General features: G+C 35.6%; 1 protein-coding gene across 3 annotated transcripts in view; it reads left to right on the top strand.

Moving 5' to 3' along the window:
* Nucleotides 1–24,801, top strand: part of LOC114658160 (dixin-like) — a 171,142-nt gene that overhangs the window by 70,397 nt on the left and 75,944 nt on the right. For all 3 annotated transcript variants that reach the window (XM_051931805.1, XM_051931804.1, XM_028810240.2), the window contains 3 exons: nucleotides 13,179–13,308; nucleotides 13,708–13,833; nucleotides 19,078–19,339. In XM_051931805.1, the coding sequence (XP_051787765.1) occupies nucleotides 13,179–13,308; nucleotides 13,708–13,833; nucleotides 19,078–19,339 (518 nt within the window). The remainder of the gene's footprint in view (nucleotides 1–13,178; nucleotides 13,309–13,707; nucleotides 13,834–19,077; nucleotides 19,340–24,801) is intronic.

Below are 24,801 nucleotides of genomic sequence, written 5' to 3'. Positions count from 1 at the left end.
AATTAAACAAAGGGCTCGTTTAGAAGTGAAATTCAGCTGCTGATTGTGGGAATAAATCTGTGTAACCAGAGAAAGCCCCAGTAGTTTGCTCACCTCAGTGCTAAGGTCACATAGCAACTTAATAGTAAGGATGTGCATTTAAAAATTTGGGATATTCAGTCCAGCTTCTTAAATAGCCTATCACATTTTCTATGCAATCTTAACAAAGAATATTTTTTAAAAGTAATTTAGTGCCACAGTACTTAAATGTTATTAGTCTTTTGATTTTTATGTTCTTTTTTTATTGTTTGTTGCATTTCAGATTGTTGTCTGTACAGTTGGCAACTAATTCAGTACCAGTTGTGTTTGTTAGTAGTTCATTAAAAATTTGATTTAACGTAAGACTGTAATTTGGACAATAAAAGTTCAGAAAAAAGAAATGCTCCTAGAAGTGAAATTTGTGTAGAAAAATAAAATGCACAGTTTGGTAATCCGTATTTAATAGATGATGCCTCAGTAGTTAATCCTGCTGCCTTCTGGCTCTGAACACCCAGGCTCACATTCTGCCCCAGATACAGCCTTTGTTTAACTTTCACGTTCCCTCTGTGCCTATCTGACTTTTCTCTGGTTAATTAGATTTCCTCCGACATCCAAAACGTTTTGTGAATTAAGTTAACTGCCATTACAAAACTGGCCCTCAATGTCTGAATGTGCCGTGCAATGGACTGGCCTATAGTCCCTAAGGTGGTTCCTCCCGTCTGATAGGAATAAGTGGATTTGAAAAATGAGTGAGTTAAGAACAGAATAAGAAGAACAGGAGGAACAAGTAATGAAACAAAAATGGTTTAAGGTAGGAAGTGACTTAAAAGAAATATATTTTTTGTCAAGAAAATATGATGTACAGTATATTAGAAACAGTCCTTTGTTCCAATATTGAAGAATTTACTGTGGTTTGTTTTAGAAGAGTGGGCTTCACTGTAAAGGAGATATCCGGTATTTGTCTGGAGTTACCTATTGCTACAAAGTTGTTTCTCTGCAGAGATCTATTGTCCTTTACATTTGTATTTTCATAGTTGTCTCTTGTGTTGCATGCTGACAGTGCAGAGCAGGCAGAGCCTTTCCCTGATAACAGACAGCTGCAGGCACAGAAAGCTTTCACTTTTTAAAGGGGGATTACTGCTGTCATAAGGACTGAGAGTGGTGCTACTGATCAGTAAAGCCTTAGTCTTAACAGGATAAGGGTCAGAGTGAGGATACGAGACAAATAAGACCAGTTTTTGTCTGCTTTTTTCTGCAGTGCTAGCACACAGTTTAGCCTTTCTGTAAAATATCATGCTGCATGATGTTTTCAGAAACATATCCAGAGGAGTGGCAGTAGTCAGTCTAGAAGTATGCAAATAATACAGCTGGTAGAGATGGCATGGGTATTTGACTTGATTCCCCTAGCTTTACTTTCAACACACATTTTCTAAAAATCTCATTAGTTATGATGCTGAAGGAGTTTTTGTCACTTATCTGCTCTACTGCAGTTCTCTTTATAATAATCTTTATATTCAAAATATGTAAAGATTACTAAATGTTCAGATTTCTGCTGCATAAATTTTAACTAAAAAGAAAAACAAAATACTCATTACATTACTCCTCAGTTGCTCTGTCAACACTGGCTTCCTGTTCAACATTGAATCATCCTGAAAAGTTGTTGGCACAAGGCAAAAATGAGTACAACATGGGGCGCTGGTTCTTCATTGAGCAGACTTTCAAATGTATTAGTTATATCACTCCATATAAACCTATTGTATATTTAAGGTATTCTAATGCTAGTCTACCCATTAAAAACACATATTACAGTATTCTCCACAAGCATTCACTAGTTTATATGTTTCTTACTCTCTAGAAGTATTTGCCAAGTTCTTATTTTGACATCACATCCACTTCAGAATAAGGTGCATCCATTTTCTCTCACGTTGTTGTTCTTGTCTTTACAACTGTCAACAGGCCATTTTAGCCACTGTGATAATACCATCACTTTATTCTAAACTAACTTGAACTGCTAGCTTTAAAAGTATTACCCTAAACGTTTCATTTTATCAATAGCTGAAGTATACATTGCTTTCATTATTACTGAACTGTAATAATCAGACAATTCAGACATTGAGGGCACCTGCTGTATAATTTGTCAGGTATTTATTTATCATTTTTGCATGTACACCCAACTGAAACCACATAGTCATTTGCATCAGGGCACCGACTACAGTAACACAAGAAATAAAAATAAAGTAACTACAATAAAATATTAACATCAGTTCATTCACCGTATATGTTCAAAATGAACCAGCTGTTGATAGTATTTAATTTCTGAAAGTTAATCCAAAGTACATGTGTATTGAAATAAAAGTATATATATATGAGGGACATTAAAAAAGTTTCACACATTTATATTATTATTAGAAACGATGAAGGCGGGAGGAGTAGTAATTGGGCATGAAAAAGTTGGTATGTCGCTGGGAAAATTGCATCGCAAACGAAGATGACTATGTAGAAAAGTGATGTAATTTGTTTTTGAAATTCTTAATAAATAGAGTTAAAAAAAGTGTGGGGTATACACATATATATATATATATATATTATATATATATATATATATATATATATATATATATATATACACACATACTGTAAGAGCCATTTCCTAGTTACAAAAGATTCATACATGTTTTACTAAATGACAATGCACAATCTATGGGAGGCTCCGATAACCCCCATAAGTAGAATTGAATTGGTATGTGTAAGGTGTAGAGGGCACATGGTTTTAAACCGTGCCTACGAGCCTACGGGCCTTCTGAGTGTGTGAAGTAATTCGTAAGATAATGTGCTTATTTAAGTGCAGAACCGTATGCTTATAGTGTACAGAAGAAGAAGCTAAGAATCTTTAAGTATATGAGAAGTTAAGAAACTTTAAGTATAGAAGAAGTAAAGAACTTTTAAGCACAGAAATAACTAAAGTTTCTCAAGAAAAGCTAAGTTTAGAGAAGATATATTTTTCCTTTTTTTGCCTTGTGTAACTACTTTTTTCTTTATTCTTGTGTGGATTATTTGCTTTTAACTTTCACTAAATATTTTTAAAAAGAACTTTTGGACTGAGAGATTTCTTTCGGCACGCGTTTTACCCTTGAACTCGACTTCGGAAGCTACATATACAGTATGTGTATATATATATATATATATATATATATATATATATATATATATATATATACACAGTGCATCCGGAAAGTATTCACAGCGCATCACTTTTTCCACATTTTGTTATGTTACAGCCTTATTCCAAACTGGATTACATTAATTGTTTTCCTCAGAATTCTACACACAACCCCCCATAATGACAACGTGAAAAAAGTTTACTTGAGATTTTTGCAAATTTATTAAAAATAAAAAAATTGAGAAAGCACATGTACATAAGTATTCACCGCCTTTGCCATGAAGCTCAAAATTGAGCTCAGGTGCATCCTGTTTCCCCTGATCATCCTTGAGATGTTTCTGCAGCTTAATTGGAGTCCACCTGTGGTAAATTCAGTTGATTGGACATGATTTGGAAAGGCACACACCTGTCTATATAAGGTCCCACAGTTGACTGTTCATGTCAGAGCACAAACCAAGCATGAAGTCAAAGGAATTGTCTGTAGACCTCCGAGACAGGATTGTCTCGAGGCACAAATCTGGGGAAGGTTACAGAAAAATTTCTGCTGCTTTGAAGGTCCCAATGAGCACAGTGGCCTCCATCATCCGTAAGTGGAAGAAGTTTGAAACCACCAGGATTCTTTCTAGAGCTGGCCGGCCATCTAAACTGAGCGTTCAGGGGAGAAGGGTCTTAGTCAGGGAGGTGACCAAAAACACGATGGTCACTCTGTCAGAGCTCCAGAGGTCCTCTGTGGAGAGAGGAGAACCATCTAGAAGGACAACCATCTCTGCAGCAATCCACAAATCAGGCCTGTATCATAGAGTGGCCAGACGGAAGCCACTCCTTAGTAAAAGGCACATGGCAGCCCGCCTGGAGTTTGCCAAAAGGCAGCTGAAGGACTCTAAGACCACGAGAAAGAAAATTTTCTGGTCTGAGGAGACAAAGATTGAATTCTTTGGTGTGAATGCCAGGCGTCACGTTTGGAGGAAACCAGGCACCGCTCATCACCAGGCCAATACCATCCCTACAGTGAAACATGGTGGTGGCAGCATCATGCTGTGGGGATGTTTTTCAGCGGTAGGAACTGGGAGACTAGACATGATAAAAGGGAAAGATGACTGCAGCAATGTACAGAGACATCCTGGATGAAAACCTGCTCCAGAGTGCTCTTGACCTCAGACTGGGGCGACGGTTCATCTTTCAGCAGGACAACGACCCTAAGCACACAGCCAAGATATCAAAGGAGTGGCTTCAGGAGAACTCTGTGAATGTCCTTGAGTGGCCCAGCCAGAGCCCAGACTTGAATCTGATTGAAAATCTCTGGAGAGATCTTAAAATGGCTGTGCACCGATGCTTCCCATCCAACCTGATGGAGCTTGAGAGGTGCTGCAAAGAGGAATGGGCGAAACTGGCCAAGGATATGTGTGCCAAGCTTGTGGCATCATATTCAAAAAGACTTGAGGCTGTAATTGCTGCCAAAGGTGCATTGACAAAGTATTGAGCAAAGGCTGTGAATACTTATGTACATGTGATTTCTCAGTTTTTTTATTTTTAGTAAATTTGCAAAAACCTCAAGTAAACTTTTTTCATGTTGTCATTATGGGGTGTTGTGTGTAGAATTCTGAGGAAAAAAATGAATTTAATCCATTTTGGAATAAGGCTGTAACATAACAAAATGTGGAAAAACTGTGAATACTTTCCGGATGCACTTCAGTAGAATATCATCCTGTCATATCATTGTCTAATAAGTTCTTATGAATAAATATGAAATAATGAGACAGCCTGCTTTTGGTGAATTCAGTAATCATCTGTGATAAAGTGAAGTGTGTGGGCTTTTACAGCCCTGAAAGAAAGGTAGACTGAACAAGCTTTTTCCTATCAGGTACTAAAAAGAGTAACTTGTTCCTAATCCTACTTCTTAGTATCTCAATGTGAGTTTCAACCTGTCATCTATACTGAGATGCTTACACCTAGTTGCATGCTTGATGAAGGTTACATTTAATGTCTCAATCTTCATATCCTTACAGTTAAGTATTATACAGTATGTGAGGGTAAAATACATCCATTTTTTACTAGCATTTGTAACTAATTTTAAAACTATAAGGGCCTTCTGGACTGTATTGAATGACATTTGCAGGTTACATATATGGCTTGATTTAGAGTTGCAGGAGATTCTCTTAAAAGGTATTCTGATTTTGCATGTACTGAGGTTTTTGCTTTTATTTCTATTTGCTAAGTTTCACTTTTGGAGTACCATTACCACAAATACTTGTATATTTAATAATAAAGTCTAGTCCTGGTGCATAAAGTGTCTTGTACAGTAATTGGGTATTGAGTGTTAACGGCCTTATAAAATAAAATATTAACTTTCGCATTAAAACATTTTCTCTTTGTAATTTAATTTTTTTGTTCATATGAGTTTAATTTCAATTTAAAACAGAAAATTACATTGTCCAATTTAATACAATTCAGTCTTGTGAGGCACCAAAGCCACTTCTATTGCTTTTGGATTGTATTCAGATGCAAGAGAGGAACCATTCCTGGACATTCCATTACAGGGAAGTTCCACTCATACAGGGCTACTTTTGTCTTGACAGATATCCTAACACACTTGTTTTTGGGATGTGGATGGAAAGTTGGAGTACCAAGAGGAAAACTGTTATGGAAAATAGTCATTGTAGCAAATGTACTGTATATCAAAATGTACATCCTTTTTTACTCTTGGCCGGTGGCACCATAACATGTAAACAGCACTGTTGTCTATGGCATGACTGGTTAGTCCTAATAGAACAGTTCCTTTTATATTTAAGGTCCATCTACATAACATATAAATATATTTTAATTTATTCAATTTACTCAGCACACAGATAAATGGTTTATTCTAGTAACACCCCTTATGCCATTAAACATTAAGTAGTGTCCTAGATTAGTTTATTAACATTCTTGGGTAGATGGATATCTGTTTCAAAGAAATAGTAATACTTATATAAAACTGTTAACAGAGAATAACATAATAAAGTTAAATGTCAGAATTATTAATTTTATAATTGAAATGATCTGGTACAAGTGATGTCGGCATATGCCATATAAAGAGGCAAGCAGTTTCAAGTACACTTTCCCTTAAAGTACCCACTCAGACATGGAGAGAACACACAAATCCCACAAAGGACAACAAGAGGATTCAAATGCAAGACATTGAACCTGTGAGTAGCAGCACTAACCAGTGCATGAACACGTCCCCCTCGATATCTGCTCAAAAACCCAAAATCATAAATAAAATATAGTTTATTGTACTTAACCTGTTGTAGTTTCTTCATTGAGATTTAATAGCAATGGAGCAAAAATCTGAATTGCTATATTTTGCTGAGCACATGCTTTCTGTAACCTCTCAATGAAAGCTCCTACTTTATTTTGCAGGGAAGAAATACTAACAAGAAAGTTCTTTTTATTGTGCTCATCTGCCAGCACACACACACACAAGTACACACACCCATGTGCACACACATGCACACACACACCTACCTCAAAACAGGTAGTGATGGACAAAAACTTGAACTTGAATAAAACTTGAGAATTTTTTGTTTGTTGTCAAGTTGTGGCTTTTCATGTGAATTTGGGCCACTGTTAAAACAAAGACAAATAGGGTGTGATGGCAGCCCTTTTTTAACTTATTCAAATATTTATTTTTTAGCCTTTCTTTAACTTATTCAGATATTATTAACAAATATAGCCCAATAAACAGTGCAATTTCTCTAAATTATTAATTTTTTGCTTGTGCTATTCTCTGCTGCAAAAAATTGTAATATCGTCTTGAAATACTTCAATATGTTAGTGCAAGTGTAAGATAAACCTATGTGTAAGTCTCTAAATATAACAAAGAATGGAGCATATGTGAGTGTGCAGCCATTTTAAACAAAAAAAACGCAGTGAGTGGTTATTATTTGATTATGCTTACTGCTCACTCCTGGTACCTAAGGACAAATTATTTTAAATAATTTATAGTTTTTATAACTGATCACTTTACTCTGCACAGGGTCATAGAGACCTTAATGCAAGAATCAATCCTAGATATGCCAGTCTGCCTCTGGGCAAAGTCATGCACTCACCCACACTCAGTCATACTGGGGTAAGTCGGTGCCACAAATCAGTCTAACAGAATGTCTCTGCATTGTCAAGGGAACCCAAGTCAACCATGCAAGCTCTTCACAGATGTCAATGATTTTTACAGTACCTACAGTATAACTTCATACTGTACAAGGAATGCATTTCTCTAATCAAATTTTGTATCCAAAAAACTGCATGACAGCTGAAATGTGCTTTAAAATGGATATCCAGTTTACTGAATTGGAATATCGGTTTCACTACTTAATCAGTTTTATGTTTCTTTTCTAACTGTTCATTTAACTGTTAGTAGTAACCTTTCTTAAATACATAAATTATTAAAGAGACCTTAAGGCAGATGATTGATAATGTAACCTAAAAATGAGAGTAAATTGTATTTGCTGATTATGTGGTTATTATTTATTCTCGTCTACAGAATAATACTTCTTTTAAAATTCATTAATTTATTTATTTTTGTAAACAACAATAACAATCTTTGCCAACTTTTAAAAAAATAGATCCAACCCAGTTTGACTTTTTAGACAAAGAGTAAATAATATCTATAATAGGAGTGCAATTACTAGGTTAGAACCAGCTATTTAATTTGTTTGGAAATAAACCCAGCAACATGAGCCTTCTCATAGGAATGAACTGAGGAACCACCATACAGCATAATTTTAAAATTAAGGTTATCAATAGTTATTTGTACATAATAACAGCTCTGCTGGTGTAGCTAATGGAGGTGAAATGTAGTGCACTAACATCACCTAGTGGCAGGAGGGAAAATTACAGAATAAATGAACATCTGTTCACTTCAATTATGCTTCACCATATAATAGTGAGTTATATGCTAAACTATTTTTCTACATATTCACAACACTTACTATCAATATGTTTGTACCATAAGTATTTGTTTTGTATTGCAAACATCATTCCCTATAGGAGTATTGTTATGACCACATCTACAGTATCTTGAGAGAAAAGAAGTAATAACAATAGTATTATACAGTGATAATACCGATTAAGTAAACCTGTTTTAATTTAGTTTGTTCATCCTACTTTACACATGTACTTTTAAAACTTAGGTGTTAGATTCTGTGGCAGACAGCTGGGACCCATGCTCGGCCAGGGCATACCTCTGACACTGGGACCAGGGGAGCAGCCATGGGATGCACACTACGTCCTCTGGAACGCATGGTGTCAGCCTTCCTGGGTTACATTGGGGCCACAGGCATGGGACTTCAGGGCTCAGACCTGTTGGGCTCCGTGGCCACCACCTGGAGGAGCTGCAAGGCTTAACGAGCCCGTGTGCTGGAATGAAGCTTTAAAGGGAGCCTGCAGCCACTGCTCAGGGCGCCAGAGTTGGGAGTAGTCGGACAAAGTTGTCCTTGGAGGAGTGGAGGAAGAAGAGTGTGTTGTGGTGTTTTTGCTTTTGTGTGCTTTGGGACTGTGTTGTGTCTGTGGGTACGAGGAAGGCGTAGCCCACAGACGAAGAAAAATGAAAACCTTTTTATTTCTACACGTGCCTCTGTTTTCAGTTTGTGTCGGGTCAACGCCTATATAGCGCCTTTGCCACAATGTATTTTATGTTCACCTGACTCCTTCCAGAGAATAACACTTGGTAAGTGGTTATACTCCAAGCAGAACTCACTGCCTCTTCATTGGAATACACAATGTTATAAAAGTAAGAAAATATATGTATGGCATAAAAGCTAGGTACATTCATAGAGGTGGTTAGTTGGTTTGACAGTTGGAGCATTTTTATATTTTTTGAGCCACTACATCAGTTTGTTACCACAATTTTCTTTATTGCATATTTTTGTAAAAGTGAGTCATATTCAAAAATAAGAATGATAATAGAATAAAATCATATGTATTAGTCATGTACATCAATAGTTTTTTTTATACCATCATAAAATATCTTGTGACTGAAATTCATAGATGGCAATGTCCAACTCAGATTATTAAAAAATTCATGTATTGTTAGTAGTTGAATGGGGAAGGTCTTTGGCTATGTGTAGTTAAAATTTCTTAAACAAAGTTTTTCATAGAAGTACCCAATAGAGATTTAAAATGTGTAAAATTGTTGGCTGTATCCAAACATAAAATATAGCATATCATTGTGGCACTTTCGTGATAAATTACAGTGTCAGAGAAATACTGAATCATTATAATGTTTTGGAAATGCAGCTGTAAGGTTTGTTTTTAGTGTAATGGAAATACTGAGTACATGTTTAATCACTGTAGCGTAAACTGTCACCGAACCATTTTACGTACATTTCTACATAAATTAAGTTGCTTTTATTTTTTTTACTTTTATGAATATGGACATCATGTCACTTACCCTGTTTAATTTTACTTGAGCTGGAGGTGTGAGCTGCTCTGACTGAGTTTTGCCCAAGACAGGGTGCAGGCATAGTGATGAGCATGGAATGGGGCAGAAGCAGAAGCTAACTGTTCGCATATAATAAGACTTACCCCTGCATTCTACTACAGTAAGGGAAGGTACTTACTTTGTGTAGTGTTCAATAAGATTTCAAAAAATATATATATATCATTACTAATGAATTCAGTAAATAATGTTGTTATTAGTAATGCCATACCTTTCTTGTGTGGAAATACATCCAACCCTGTCTATATCTGACCCCTCCCCATCTTGTGTCGTACAGAGAGGGGTTCATGTTTCAGGGCCTTTGACTCCAGGTGTTGCACTGTTTTTCCATAAGAAGCAGCTATCAAATGAGTAAAAGAAAAAAAGTTGAGATAACTGCTGCTAAGGTAAAATTGAAACAGTAAACTAATTTGTAGTTGAAGTCGCACAAAACGTTTCTCTGTTTTAAGATGGACAAGGTTACAAATTAATCAGTGCTTTTCAGAGGGAGATTCTGAAAATTAACAATTGAGTTCAACATGCTGTATTCAAGCTATCTCAATGGAAACTGAGTTGTCCCAAAAAATTCCAAGAACAATGTGTGTCAAATTTCAACAAAATCGGTGTGCTGGCAGCCAAGTTCTCCCATACAGACAGATTTGGCTGCAGTAGGTGCATTTTGCATTATAAGAGAACACACCTAAATATGTTTCTGTTTTGGAAGACCTAGTGCTGTCCTCACTTATATGCATTGCAAAGTTGGTTCCAGCCTTATACTCGGTGATCTCTGGATAAGCCCAGGCTCCCTGTGATTTTAAAATGTAATATGTAGAATCAGTAAAGGAATGAATTAATGTTCTTTTTTTATTTGCATTAATTTTAAGGATTTCATTTCAAGTCATTAAGTCACACTGTACTACATCACTATTCTCCTACACGTTTAAAAAGAAGAGAAATAAAATGATGTGAAGTAATCACTTAAATACAGGATAGATTAGAAATAGTTCATCATGCACAGTTAATTGAGGAAAACACTGATAATTTTCTGCATGATTTCAAAGAATTTTTGAACTGTTCCTCATAATGTGATTTTTTTTTATAATCTTAATAAAATATTGTCTTATGGTAGATGGGTGAGAATTCCTCGGCTTGAGCAAGATAAGATGCCATGCTAGGAGTGAAGCGTAAGATGTCACAATTGATTGTTAATTAGTAGCGATTGAATGTCCCATTGAGTGTTATGCTGTACTCATCATATGACAGAATTGGGAAATTGCAGTGGCATCGTTTGTGGCCTCTGCATGTTCTTGCTACCCAAGTGGGAAAGTAAACATGGATGCTCCCATGAAAGCTGGTGTTGGGTTGGTGTTTCAGCAACAAACATTAATTAATAGTTCTATAGTCTGGAATGAAGAAGAAACCAATGAGCAAGAAAGGCACAAAATGTATGTTTTCATGCCTAAAAAGATTTTTTTTCTTGCTCTTAGCCTCGATAAATAGTATAATTTCTGCTTAGAATCTGCAATTAAAAAAACTGCTTAAAACAACCATTGAGTGCAATGTACAAACAGTAGCGCGCATCAAGCTAATATTGGTTAGTATGTTACTGTTCGTTCGTAATGTTAATGTTTACTTTCTCAGTATTTTATGGATTAAGGTGATTCATTTTAATGTAAATTTTTGTAATAAATAAATTAAACCTATAAAATGTAACTGTACATACTGTTCACAATTTACGCTGCCATTTTAGATTGACATCGTAAGAAAGTTAGACTTGAGAGGTGTGGTAGAAATCAACATCTTAATTAAAGAGTCGGTAATCAGGCAGGAGAAAGCTTGTCCCTCTGTGTCACTTACTACTCTTGCAGCACCATGCTGAAGAGGAAGCATCCATCATAGCAGACTGTTATAGCATAGTCAGAATGATCAAAATATAAACGGTATAGGTCTGTTTTATAAGAACCTGAACTTACATGTGTCAATCAGTGTATATACAGTATTTACTCCGGTTGGTTTGTTGGTCTACACCTAAATGGCTCATTAAAAATAAAAGTCTATTTCATGATATTCTTCCATCCATCTATCCATTATCCAACCCACTATATCCTAACCACAGGGTCACGGGGGTCTGCTGGAGCCAATCCCAGCCAACACAGTGCGCAAGGCAGGAAACAAACCCCGGGCAGGGCGCCAGCCCACCGCAGTCATGATATTCTTGTTCTTCTCATATCCTTTGGGTTGAGCCACCACCCTTGAAATTTCTGCTTATGTAAAAACTGTTCAGTCTTCTTGTTTACAGGAATCTGCAGATCTCCTAGTCATCTTTTTATTTCATTTTGTGTATTACATCAACCTTCCTCCTAGTACACTTGAATAATCATTTCAATAGCTTCCTTCATGAAATTTTCAAACAAATGCTTATATATTTCAATGTGCACTTCAAATCAAAATACTTAACTACTGTTCCCCTCTAAATTATTCTTGGGGCATATTCTCTTCTCTTTGGTGTTTTCCAAACTGGAAATTGGAAATTACAAGTTCAAAGTTTTAGCTGAATGAAACATTAGATCAGATATTTGGCTTGGAAATAACTGAACCTAAGGCTTTCTGATCAATAAGAAAAGATTTTACATTTAACCCATTAAAGCAGGCGCCAACATTGCTCACATGCAGGGTCTTGACCAGATATGTTTTGCATAGTACAATGCACAGTTTTGAATTGAATTGGATAATTTTAATATAGTAATAGTATTTTTTTTTTTTTTTACCTAGTTGTGACTTCTCATCATTTTGCAATAATGTAACTGTAAGGTCCTTTCCCCAGTGACATTCTTTTAAAAACACTGAAATTGCTTGGAAATAGCTTTATAACAGCTAAAAAAGTGTAATTTCTACTGTAAATAGTCAGAGAAGTTTTGTAAGGCAGCAGGTTTCATTTATCAAAATCTGTAACTTGAACGTAGTAAATGAAATGTTTTGACATGTTGTATTTTTATATTTGAGGCACAGTTGTTCATACAAGGATTCATACAAATTTCTGAACAGATATTTAATTTTCTTGTTTTTCAATTGCATAGTCCATTTGTTAATTTTTCCAAACACATATTGCAATTATATATGTATTGTATTCCATATATTAAATATTGTGCACTTTGAAAATGGTGCAAATAAATAATTGTCTTGTAAGGATACAATTGTTGGTAGCAACTCAACATTGAACACTTTACTACCCCGGTGCCATGTTCTAATGTGAATGTTCCACTACCAGATTACTTCTTAATTGGTGGTTGTAAATGGTAACTTATGTACAGAGCAAGGTGAGGATTTATTATAGCATTCTTACATTGTAGCTAACCAAGTGGGTATAAGTGAATTTTTGTCTGATTCCTTCCATAATCTCATATTATGGATATTCAAAACCTAGTAGTAGTAGTTAAAAGATTTTTTTAATACTTGTTTTTTTGCAATTAAATTTACAAATGCATCTATTGCTTTAAAGAAGCATCTTAAGGAAAATTCTTAACCCTGCCATGTTCCCTTTCTACTCAGCAACAACTGCAGGCATATGTGACCTGGGTAAACTCACAACTGAGGAAGAAACCAGAGGTGAAAATGGTTCAGGATCTGAGACAAGACCTGCGTGATGGGGTGATCCTAGCACACCTAGTTGAGATTGTAGGTGAGTTCATAATCCTTTAAATAAGTTGTTGCTTATTTACTGGATTTTATTTCCTCCTGTAAAACATTATAGTACTACCAAATTCATTACATTCATTATTAGGAATACAGTTTCATATTTTTTTACTTCATGAGCTCATGCTTATTGTTGCAGGTGAGTATACTGCTTTGAGGCACCCATTATTGACACGTCTGATTTCTTTTATGTGTTAACTAAGAAAAAAAGTTGAGGGACAAGTATTTAGGCTCTTCCTTTGAATAAGGCTTGGAGACAGTATACAATCATTAGACTGTTCATAGTAAGTGCTACTGGAGTCTATTCTTTACTTTTGATCTGTATGCCTTCTACTTTTCCATGTGCTATGATGTGCAGTCGAATGCTTTTTCTCTTTTGTGTCAGCTGGTGAACATCTGAGTGACATCCACTACCATCCCACTAAACAGCAAGAGATGAAAGAGAATGTTGAGAAGATCTTACAGTTTGTGGCATCCAAGCACATTCGTATGCACCAGACCTCTGCAAGAGGTAAGTTGTTTGATAATTTGGTAAAAGCTTGGAATGCTTTACTGTATGTTCTGCACTTTTACTCTAGTTTTATTTTTTAGGTACAGTTCTTATCAGGGTAAAGTGTAATTAATTGGTAACATTATACTTTTTTCATCGCACATCTTGGGCTGACATGTTCATTTTAAAACGTTTTGTAATTAAAAATTGAAAAGACATGAAAAGCTCATTTGAGACTAAAATCTAATAGTTTATATTTGGAAATTCTACACATAACCATTATTTTTTGATCTACTTTGTTAATGTGTAGGAAAAAATCATCTGGTATCCAAAATGTATTTAAGCCCCATTATAGCTATTCTCTGTACAGTAATTGCAGATATTATATCTGCAGCATCTTGTGTGGAAACTATCTTCCAGAACTTTATACTGTGGCTAATGGTGTAGTGGTCTATATTGTAGAAAGAGAATCATTCAACATTTTATGAGGCAGGTACTCTGCCTCTGCCAATGCAACCTTTGTTTGCAAGATAAAAACTAATTGTTTTATACCAGGAGGTGAATATAGATACAAAGGGGGCAACATGCTTTCTTATCCAAAGAAATAATTTTATAACAAAAATAGTTTCATAATTAAAAGTAAAGTTCACAGTGTATCTTAGAATGACTATTCTTGTGAAAACTTTCAATGAATAATAGAACATAGATTGATAGGTAAAGGGAGTCCAAAACATTGTTCTGCCTTTTAGCCCCCACTTCATGACTGAGGCATCAGCACTCACTCACTAAAAACAGCCAAGTATAATAGATCCCTAGTGCCCAAGAAGAGGTTCATTACTGAGTGGGGTGAAAGTCTTTTTTTGGGACTGAAATCTGGATAGTCTTTAGCACAGTAAAAAAATCTCCACCTTTATTATGCAACTGCCACCTCATCTAATAGAACTATCTTTATCATGTCACCATTCTGAATCTGCCATTTGAGCTGCTTTTTACTTAAACTCCAATTATTGGCCGAGGAACTGAATGTGTGCTTCACGCTGCGTTAAAAAGGTAACAGAAACAAACAAACGAAAAAATAAATTAGCTATAAAAACACTAAAACACAGAGGAGGAGAGAATATAAAATCTAAATCAAATGAATAAAAGCAATCTGCTTCATTCATCTACTGTAAAAACAATTAACAGCTTTTCTCTTTGCATTTGCTTCCCTCTCTTCTGTATCTCATGACTGCATCTGAAAATGATGGCCATTGTTATTTTATTGAAATGATTGTTACAAATAGAGAAATAGAAGAAGAAATGCACTGTAAGAAGGCCATCAAAATAAAAGGCCGTCAAAATAATACGTAACATACAGTAGTAACAAAAAGATAACATTTTTTTGTTTGGCACTTACATACTACCTAGAACGACCTTAACAATATCTTTAAATTTTGCATTAAAAGCATTAGGTTCCTTTTTTTTTTTAAAGTCCGATTTATTTAATTAATACAAGTAAAACACAGCACATATTTAAAATAAGAAATTTTATTATATGTGTAATACATGCTAAACAAATCAAAACATCAAACCTTGAAAATTGCAGGCAGGTCTTTGCTTACTGTATGTATAGTACGCTCCACAAAATACAACAAAAAATGTTTATAAAGAAGCAATTGGCTTGACATCTGATGTTTATTCACATGATATGACTTTTATGTAGATAACAGTATATTTATTGTTTCAATTTAATTATAATATTTCTGTAAATATAATATAGATATGCATTATAATGTGGAATAAGTATTTAATAATTTATTTAAGAAATTAAACCAAATGTTGTTTATTCTACATTTTTGAAGTAGTAACCTACCCATCAGACAGGTAACTAGAATGTAATAAATACCAGTTTACTTAACTTTCAGCCTGATTTCCATTCTCTTTTATGGGATATAAAGGAGAAGTGTGTGTCAACCCAAGCTTTCAGATTGAGCCATACATCCATCCATCCATCCATTTTCCAACCCGCTGAATCCGAACACAGGGTCACGGGGGGTCTGCTGGAGCCAATCCCAGCCAACACAGGGCACAAGGCAGGAACCAATCCTGGGCAGGGTGCCAACCCACCGCAGGACACACACAAACACACCCACACACCAAGCACACACTAGAGCCAATTTACAAACACCAATCCACCTAACCAGCATGTCTTTGGACTGTGGGAGGAAACCGGAGTGCCCGGAAGCTGACTAAAATACACAACACCATAGGTGAAAAACAACAAAATCGTGCACTTTCACTGTAAATATCCCATGTCTTTATTCAGAATCTTTGTTAAGGAACAAAATGGAAAAGAATAATTTCATCTTTCTCTTGCAATCTTTTGGTTCTTTTTGAACAGCATTTTTCCTGTGAGAATCACTAAGGAAGAGCCACAGTATAAGGATAGATTTCCATAGATTATCTAAATTTAAAACAAGGACTGGTCCCAGGGTAAATGATGCATGCATTTTTAGAGATTAGTTCAAATGTATTAAGGTGATACTTTTTGATCTCTGCATAAGATCAAATTCCTGCCTTGTCAATAAAGTGAAATTCCACAATCCAAGAGCCATTTTGCTAGTATGCACTGATTTCTTCCTTTTATACTCAACACCTGACTGGTGCTTTACTCCCATCCTTGATTGGGAAATGAATATGTCTACATAGTAGCTGAATACTGCTTCTTCAGGCTGGTGTCAACAGTACCACCAGACTTAATTTCTGGGGTGGGTTCCAGTGTCTGTATTAGGGACAAGGGTCTCCTTGTATTTGTTTGAATTATTTTGCAGGTCAAACTTTTGATTGTTCATGGGCCACTCCATCTAAGATCAGTTTGACATCTATCAGGAACCCAAGATTCCTTCACAATTAGCTCTGTGAAACCACTGGAATTGCATGTCCCTTCGCTATGACAAAATATATTTTTTTAAATAATGTTTAATGATAGTTTGATGGTTTGACAGAGTATTTATAATTTTACAGTCATGGCCGAAATTATCGGCACCCCTGGAATTTTCCTTGAAAATGTACCATTTCTCCCAGAAAATTGTTGCAGTTACAAATGTTTTGGTATACACATGTTTATTTCCTTTATGTGCATTGGAACAACACAAAAAAACAGAGAAAAAAAGCCAAATCTGACATCATTTCACACAAAACTCAAAAACCGGGCTGTACAAAATTATTGGCACCCTCTACTTAATATTTGGTTGCACGCCCTTTGGAAAAAATAACTGAAATCAAGCGCTTCCTATAACCATCAACAAGCTTGTTACACCTCTCAACTGGAATTTCTGACCACTCTTCTTTTGCAAACTGCTCAAGGTTTCTCAGATTTGAAGGGCGCCTTCTCCCAACAGCAATTTTGAGATCTCTTCATAAGTGTTCAATCGGATTTAGATCCGGACTCATTGCTGGCCACTTCAGAACTCTCCAGCGCTTTGTCTTCAACCATTTCTGAGTGCTTTTAAAGGTGTGTTTGGGGTCATTGTCCTGCTGGAACACCCATGACCTCTGACGCAGACCCGGCTTTCTAACACTGGGCCCTACATTGTGCCCCGATATCTTTTGGTAGTCTTCAGATTTCATGATGCCTTCCACACAGTCAAGGCATACAGTGCCAGAGGCAGCAAAACATCCCCAAAACATCTTAGAACCTCCACCATGTTTGACTGTAGGTACTGTGTTCTTTTCTTCATAGGCCTCATTCCGTTTTCTGTAAACAGTAGAATGATGAGCTTTACCAAAAAGCTCTACCTTGGTCTCATCTGTCCACAAGACGTTTGCCCAGAAGGATTTTGGCTTCCTCAAGTACATTTTGGCAAACTCCAGTCTGGCTTTTTTATGTTTCTGTGTCAGCAGTGGGGTCCTCCTGGCTCTCCTGTCATAGCGTTTCATTTCGTTCAGATGTCGACGGATAGTTCGAGCTGACACCCTGAGTCTGCAGAACAGCTCGAATATGTTTTGAAGTTGATTGGGGTTGTTTATCCACCATTCGGACTATCCTTCGTTGCAGTCTTTTATCAATTTTTCTCTTCTGTCCATGTCCAGGGAGATTAGCTACAGTGCCATGTGTTGTGAACTTCTTGATTGTGTTGTGCACAGTGGACAAAGGAACATGAAGATCTCTGGAGATGAACTTGTAGCCTTGAGATTGTTGATATTTTTCCACAGTTTTTGTTCTCAAGTCCTCAGACAATTTTCTGCTCTTCTTTCTGTTCTCCATGCTTAGTGTGGCACACTCAGACACACAACAGAAAGGTTGAGTCAACTCTTCTCCATTTTAACTGGCTTCAGTTGTGATTGCTATATTGTCAGCACCTGTTTCTTGCCACAGGTGAGTTCAAACGAGCATCATATGCTTGAAATAAAACGATTTATCCACAATTTTGAAAGGGTGCCAATAATTTTGTCCGGCCCATTTTTGGAGTTCTGTGTGACATGTCGGATTTGACTTTTTTTTCTGTTTTTTTTTGTGTTGTTCCAATGCACATAAAGGAAATAAACATGTATATACAAAACATTTGTAATTCCAATAATTTTCTGGGAGAAATGGTGCATTTTCTGGGAAAATTCCAGGGGTGCCGATAATTTAGGCCATGACTGTAAGTCATTTTTTTTATGATTTTTCAATAGATTTTTTTTTGTTTGTTTAATCTAATACCGTTTCTGTACACAGCATTGTATTTTAAAATCACAACAGCTTTGAGGAACTGTGATAAGTTAATTCCATAATAGCTATTGTTAGTGCTTGAGAATATAAAGTGCTATCTCATAAGATAAATTACAGAATACAATGACCGTAACCCTTTCTACAAAAATGTAACTGCATCGATTCATTGATAACTTTTTTGTATATAATTAACGTGTTTATGAAGTTGATATTCAAGTTCATGCTTTGGAAAACATACTTTGAGCTACACCATTTATTATACCCTGTGTTCATTAGACATGATAATGTATCTACAGAAAAAGTATACTTGCAGTAAATATTATTTAAAATAAATGTACAGTAACCTTTAGTGTTTCTGTTATGTGCAATGTATAATATATAGTAATGCTAACTACAATATGTTGTTGGTTACATTGCATGATTACCCTCAAACTCTGGACTCTTTTATGTAAAAGTTAAATTTACTCAGTATATAAAGCTGCTAAATAGACATTTAAGGTAATGTTTTCTGTGAGAGTTCTGCAAAACCTATAAATAAGTAAATATTATTTTTTTTTATTTCTTTGTAATAGACATTGTTGAAGGAAATCTGAAATCCATAATGAGACTTATACTGGCATTAGCTGCTCACTTCAAGCCTTCAGCTACTGGAAGATCAGCCAATTTCAGAAGTGCAGTTTCTATAGGACTTAATCGCCCTATCATTTTGGGAGGTCACAGACCAAATTCCACTACAGCAATGGTACAGAATGCAGTGGCTACTTTGGCAGCAGCCCGACAAGATGCATCACGATCTGGTCGTGATATCTTTCGATACCGGCAAGAGAGACAGAGGTGAGTCTAGACACACATACGACGATAGTGATGTCAAGAAAATACAGATTTTCTGTCTTGGTTGCTATTGTGAAGACTGATTGCAATCAGTAAAAAGTCCAAACAGGTTAATTTTATATGTTATAAATTAATATGCTATTTTCTCAATCCTGCTTTTCCACTTCAGAGTCTGGGTGAAGCTGGAGTCTTTACTGGCAGCATCAGGCACAAACCAATCCAGACTAGGATGTCATTCTTTTGCAAGGCAAACCCACACACATATGTGCTTATTTTAGCTTAATTTAAAGTTACCAAATAACCTAACTAACAGAAATACAGACCACTCACACAGTGTATGGGCTTGGATACAAATACAATTTTTTCACTCACCGTTTGAACAAATATTGTTAAGCTGACTGTAGACTCAACACTAATCTGATGTTATTTATGAGTATATCCTTATGTATTCTATTAACAAATGACCCATGTAGAAGTTTTTCCTGCATTGAGCCCGTGGTTACTTGAGTAAACCATACTGCTCACTACACCAAATAAGATACAACATACATAAATAAGTTATTGTTGTTTTAATGAATTATATTTTGAACACACACATCACATGGTAGCTTTAAACATATATTATTTATGTTACAAAATATATACACTAAATGTACAATCATGGAAGATTGGCCATTCACATTCTGAATGTGGTTAATCCATAGTTAAAGCTGAGGAGGGAATGGAGTTTGATTCAACAACACTGGGTGCAAGTGCAAAGTAGGAACCAAGCTTGAATGAAGTGTCTTATAACTTCAAGCACATTGTGAAAGTGTGCCCAGCTGGCAACAGGTTACAAGAGACAAGAACACAAAGATGTTTGTTTATAACAATTTAATTATTTTTCTTAAAAATTATTTTTTTACCTAAAATTTTGGTTGCAAGATCTTATTATAATTGATAGAGCTCTGACATTATTTGTTTTGTTTTCAGCCAATACATTAACAAAAGAACTCTCAATGAGGACGTGTAGACTCTTAATATCCAGTGTATATTGCTTTACTTAACCAACCTAGCCTCATGGATTCCAAATTTGTTAATCTTGATGGATGAGTCATGAACCAACAAGAATATATTTCCCATGAATGCCTATGTACACAAGAACAGATTTGGAACTTTTCCCCTTACTGCCTTGCATATGTTTACACAGTTAGGACTTATAATAACACAAGAGACCCATCCATCCATTAGCCAACCCGCTAAATCCTAACTACAGGGTCACGGGGGCTGCTGGAGCCAATTCCAGCCAACACAGGGCGCAAGGCAGGAAACAAACCCGGGGCAGGGCGCCAGCCCACCGCAGCACAAGAGACCAAATTCAAATTTCTTAGCTTTCTAGAGCATGGAAAAAAGAATACAATGATAGGCCAAGTTCTTGGTATTTGCTTTCATATAGTTGGAAGAATCAATTTAATTAAAAGTATTTATGCATTTCTCAGTTTATCCCTAAATGTATATAAATTTTTTTTATTTTAACTGGATGCAGCTATACCATTTATTGGATGCAGTTGTACTGAGTATAGGAAAAAGACCCGCACTAAACAATTTTTAAAGACTCCTAACAGAGGGAGATCAACTGTTACTGCTGGAATGAAGGATGAATTTTGGAATGAAGGATATCAGACCAAATCCATATCTGTACAATTACAAATTACAATCAGAGATCCTGCACTTTTTACTCTCTGCTGTTCATTGCACAAGCCAAATGGCTCCCACACACCACTGAGAATCTGGTATAAGTGCAGACCATATTTAAGGATAGCTGCAGTATTGTCAATAGACCATTTAAAAGTTAACTATATACTTCCTCTGATAATCAGTTTATTTAAACAACCAGATTCTAAGTATAAACTTACACAAACCATTTCTTCCATTACATGCATGCAAGTAAATAATTGTAATTTATAAAATATACCCATTTTCCTTACAGTAATCATTGCTAATTATTGAATATTGAGACTTTACTACAAACTATTAATAATACTGACGAAAGAAGCCTCTCTAAGCAGAACCAGCACATTTATAAAAACACATCCCTACATAATCTTAGACTGCCTTGGGAACAGGGCTTTAAAAAGATATTGTCAGACAACAAATTGAGTTCATCTGTCCAAATATAGAATGCCCAGAATCAATCCAGTTTCGTACACTACTTGTTAGGGCTGTCAAGGGGGGGCATCTGTCCCTGGGCGCAGCATCCAGGGTGCGCCAAATTTCCCTTCTCCATTGCATTATGGCAAACAGGAGGGGGCGCGAAATCTTCAGTTGTCCCTGGGCGCTGAAAACCCTGGCTATGCCTCTGTTGCAGGAATGTCACAGTATCAAGTCAAGGTCCACACAGTCTGTCTAATTTTTTCTCCTTTCCAGATGCAGCAAAATTTTAACACATTTGTCCTGAATATTTCTAATTGCACCACATTGTTTTTGGGCTTTATGCATTAAACCAGCAGCCATGTAAGATGATGACTAATTGTTGGACATGGTGTGGTGACTGACACTAACAAGGTACTTTAGAAAGCATTGTAATAAGAGGATAATCAGAATTATGACTGTTATTTTCATTTTCTTTAATTAGAAGGTCTTAGCATTAAACAACAGCTAGGGATCTCAGATTTATGATTGAATTCGAAAAAGATCAGATGAGGAATAATACTTTTACGGCATCACAGAAGCATTGAAAACTATTCTGAGTAGACTTGCAGATAAAGCTGTAGAGCAGTGGGACAGGAAAAACAAACTGTCCTAAACTACATTGTGAAGCTATAAGTCTGGCTATATGTTTTATTAATGAAGATAACAAGCTAACCATTAAAAATGACAAAAAGGCTGATTGTGGAAGTGAAGTGCAAAAGTAGATCTATTAAAAACTGTTGCTTTGCATAGCACATTTAGTGTACCTTGATGACAAAATTAGTGCGGGTAAAGCAAACAACCATTCTTTTCTACTCGAATGTCAGCTTTTGCTGAAATTCGAATTATATTTGATTAGCAATATTCAATCTTGGAGCCTTACTTGTTAGGGATGATTTCAGAGGTCTGCCTGCGCCAGCTTTGTTTTCTGGTAACGCCCCATATTTAAAACTTTATTAACTTAAAGTGAACAAACAAAAATAGACAAAACTAAAGCCAGGGACAGATCATCAACAAAACCATGACACTTGGGAGAAGGGTAATGGTGTGGTCAGTTCCAAACCACCTTCTGACTACCTATACACCAATCCATAAAGCCTGTCATCGTTTATTTTCTAAACTGCTTATCCAGTTCTGGATCACAGAAGCCAGTGTTATGTTAAAATTATTTATTGTAATTGAATGAAATTTGTAGTAGTAAATGGTAAGTTACATTTGTGTGAAAGAGATTGATGAAAATGATTTGTATTCTTTAAAAATGGATGTTTGTGTATTTCAGCTGTGAGCCACATATATTCAGAAACTGTTAAATCTTTTCATTAGCATTGTTTTATCAAGCTCAGTTTAAACAGGCACACACTAAATCTAAAAAACCATGCTATATTTGATTTTAACAAATTAAATGCTACTCGGTCAAAAAGAAAATAATAGTTGCATTTAATACAAATGAGAGAATAAGTGGTTGACTGGAGATAAACCTAAAGAACAATTCTTTTGGAAACACATTAAAATTATAGAGGAAAATAGCACTGTTAGATTTACTGATGTCATTTTTATTACATGTGAGATAATTAGCAAGTTACCGCAAGAAGATTCTATTTTAAAAAATAAGTAAATAAGGAGAGCAACTAATTACTTTCTTGCTCTGCTCTGACTTACTTGCAACCATATCTAAGAATATCATAGAAAGCAGTAGGATGTTTTGTCATAACCAGCTTAGTCAAGCCAGACTCATCAATGAAGACATAATTCAAAAGATTAGAAACTTGAGAGCTGTTTATCAGACTAGTGAACCCTAATGTGAAATATTGTATTTAGTTTCGGAATACTTTTTATTTACATCTCCACTCATAAGCTGTTAAGGAGAATAATTAACTAGAACTCCTACTAAAAAGTTACATAAGTTACACCTGGACGTAACAGCTTCTAATGTGTGGCACGTAAGTGTGTGGCCAGTTTGTGCTTTGTATTTGTAATTGACAGTTTATGCCATAATTGCTTGCTTTATTTAAGGATGACCTGCTGTTGCACTGGTTAACACTGCTGCTCCACAGCTAAAAATGATCTGGGTTTAAATTTTGGTCTGTTCATTGTCCGAATGGAGGTTACACATTCTCTCCATGTCAGCATGGGTTTTTCTCCAGGTAGGCCTGACATGTGTGTACTATTTGAATTGACAAGTCCAAATTAGCCCTGTATGTCCCTCATGATGGACTGATGCTCCATGCAGGTTTGGTGGGTGGCTTTTGACCATTGTTGTTGGGACTCTGACCCCCCCACCCCCAATCTTAAATGAAGGTTTTGAAGACAGATACATGTTTTATTTTTTTGTACAAGAAATAATGTATTTTATACTAGTGTTCTCACATACCACAATTTGAAAAACTGTGTCAAGAAAAATATTTCAATTCAATACCATTTTGATACATAATACAGTACATAATGCAACTAATAAATCAGTTATTTAAACAAATTGCAATTCTGAATACATTAAAATCTTTACATTGATGCAAACAACTAAAAGAAATTTTAGTCATTAAATGTAAATACTTCATATTTTGTAAAAGGTAAGAGTATGGTTCTGTAAACAACAAAAAGTAAACAAGTTTAAATTTGGTCAACAGTTTTTTTATATTGATGAAAGCAAATGGTGTTACTGAGGCAGTACAATGAAATGTTATAAATGTCATTAAATGTTAATTGAATAAGTAGCATGACCTTTTCGGTGGAGCAGCCATCTTTGCCAGCCAAATCCAATCAACTTTTATTTTAGTCACCATCCCACAATTCAATTTCTACTGTACACAGAGTAAATGAGCACACAGAGGAATAGCACCACTGACTATGCAGTAATGCACTGAAAACATATAGTGCCTTACATTATATAATAAATGTAATGAAGACTATTTTCAAAAATACATTTGATAAAATAAAAAAAGTAACATGTTAAAGCTGCACACTTTGTGGAGAGGGTTTAAAAACTGAGGAAGAGACAGAGGCCTGGTGCTAATGAGCTTTGCCTATGAGTAAACAGTAAATAATAAAAATGGCCCACAGGTAAAAATAATTGTAGACCCCTGTCTTAATGCATTAAAAATTTTACTGACTACAACAATGATTTATGCTGTAGAATAAAAAGAAACATCACATCCCTACTTCAAACTCAACAGTTTACAGGCTTATATTGGTTAATCTTTCTGCAGTTTAGAAATAAGATACCTACCTTTTGAAATTCTTTTCATTGACTTGTCAGTCCTTCAAATGTTTAGCTAAATTGGTTGTGTTAGCTGCTTTAG

The sequence above is a fragment of the Erpetoichthys calabaricus genome, chromosome 9 (genome assembly GCF_900747795.2).
Source record: "Erpetoichthys calabaricus chromosome 9, fErpCal1.3, whole genome shotgun sequence".
Lineage (NCBI taxonomy): Eukaryota > Metazoa > Chordata > Cladistia > Polypteriformes > Polypteridae > Erpetoichthys > Erpetoichthys calabaricus.
The sequence above is the reverse complement of the archived record's forward strand: the minus strand, read 5'-3'. Positions and strand labels throughout refer to the sequence as shown.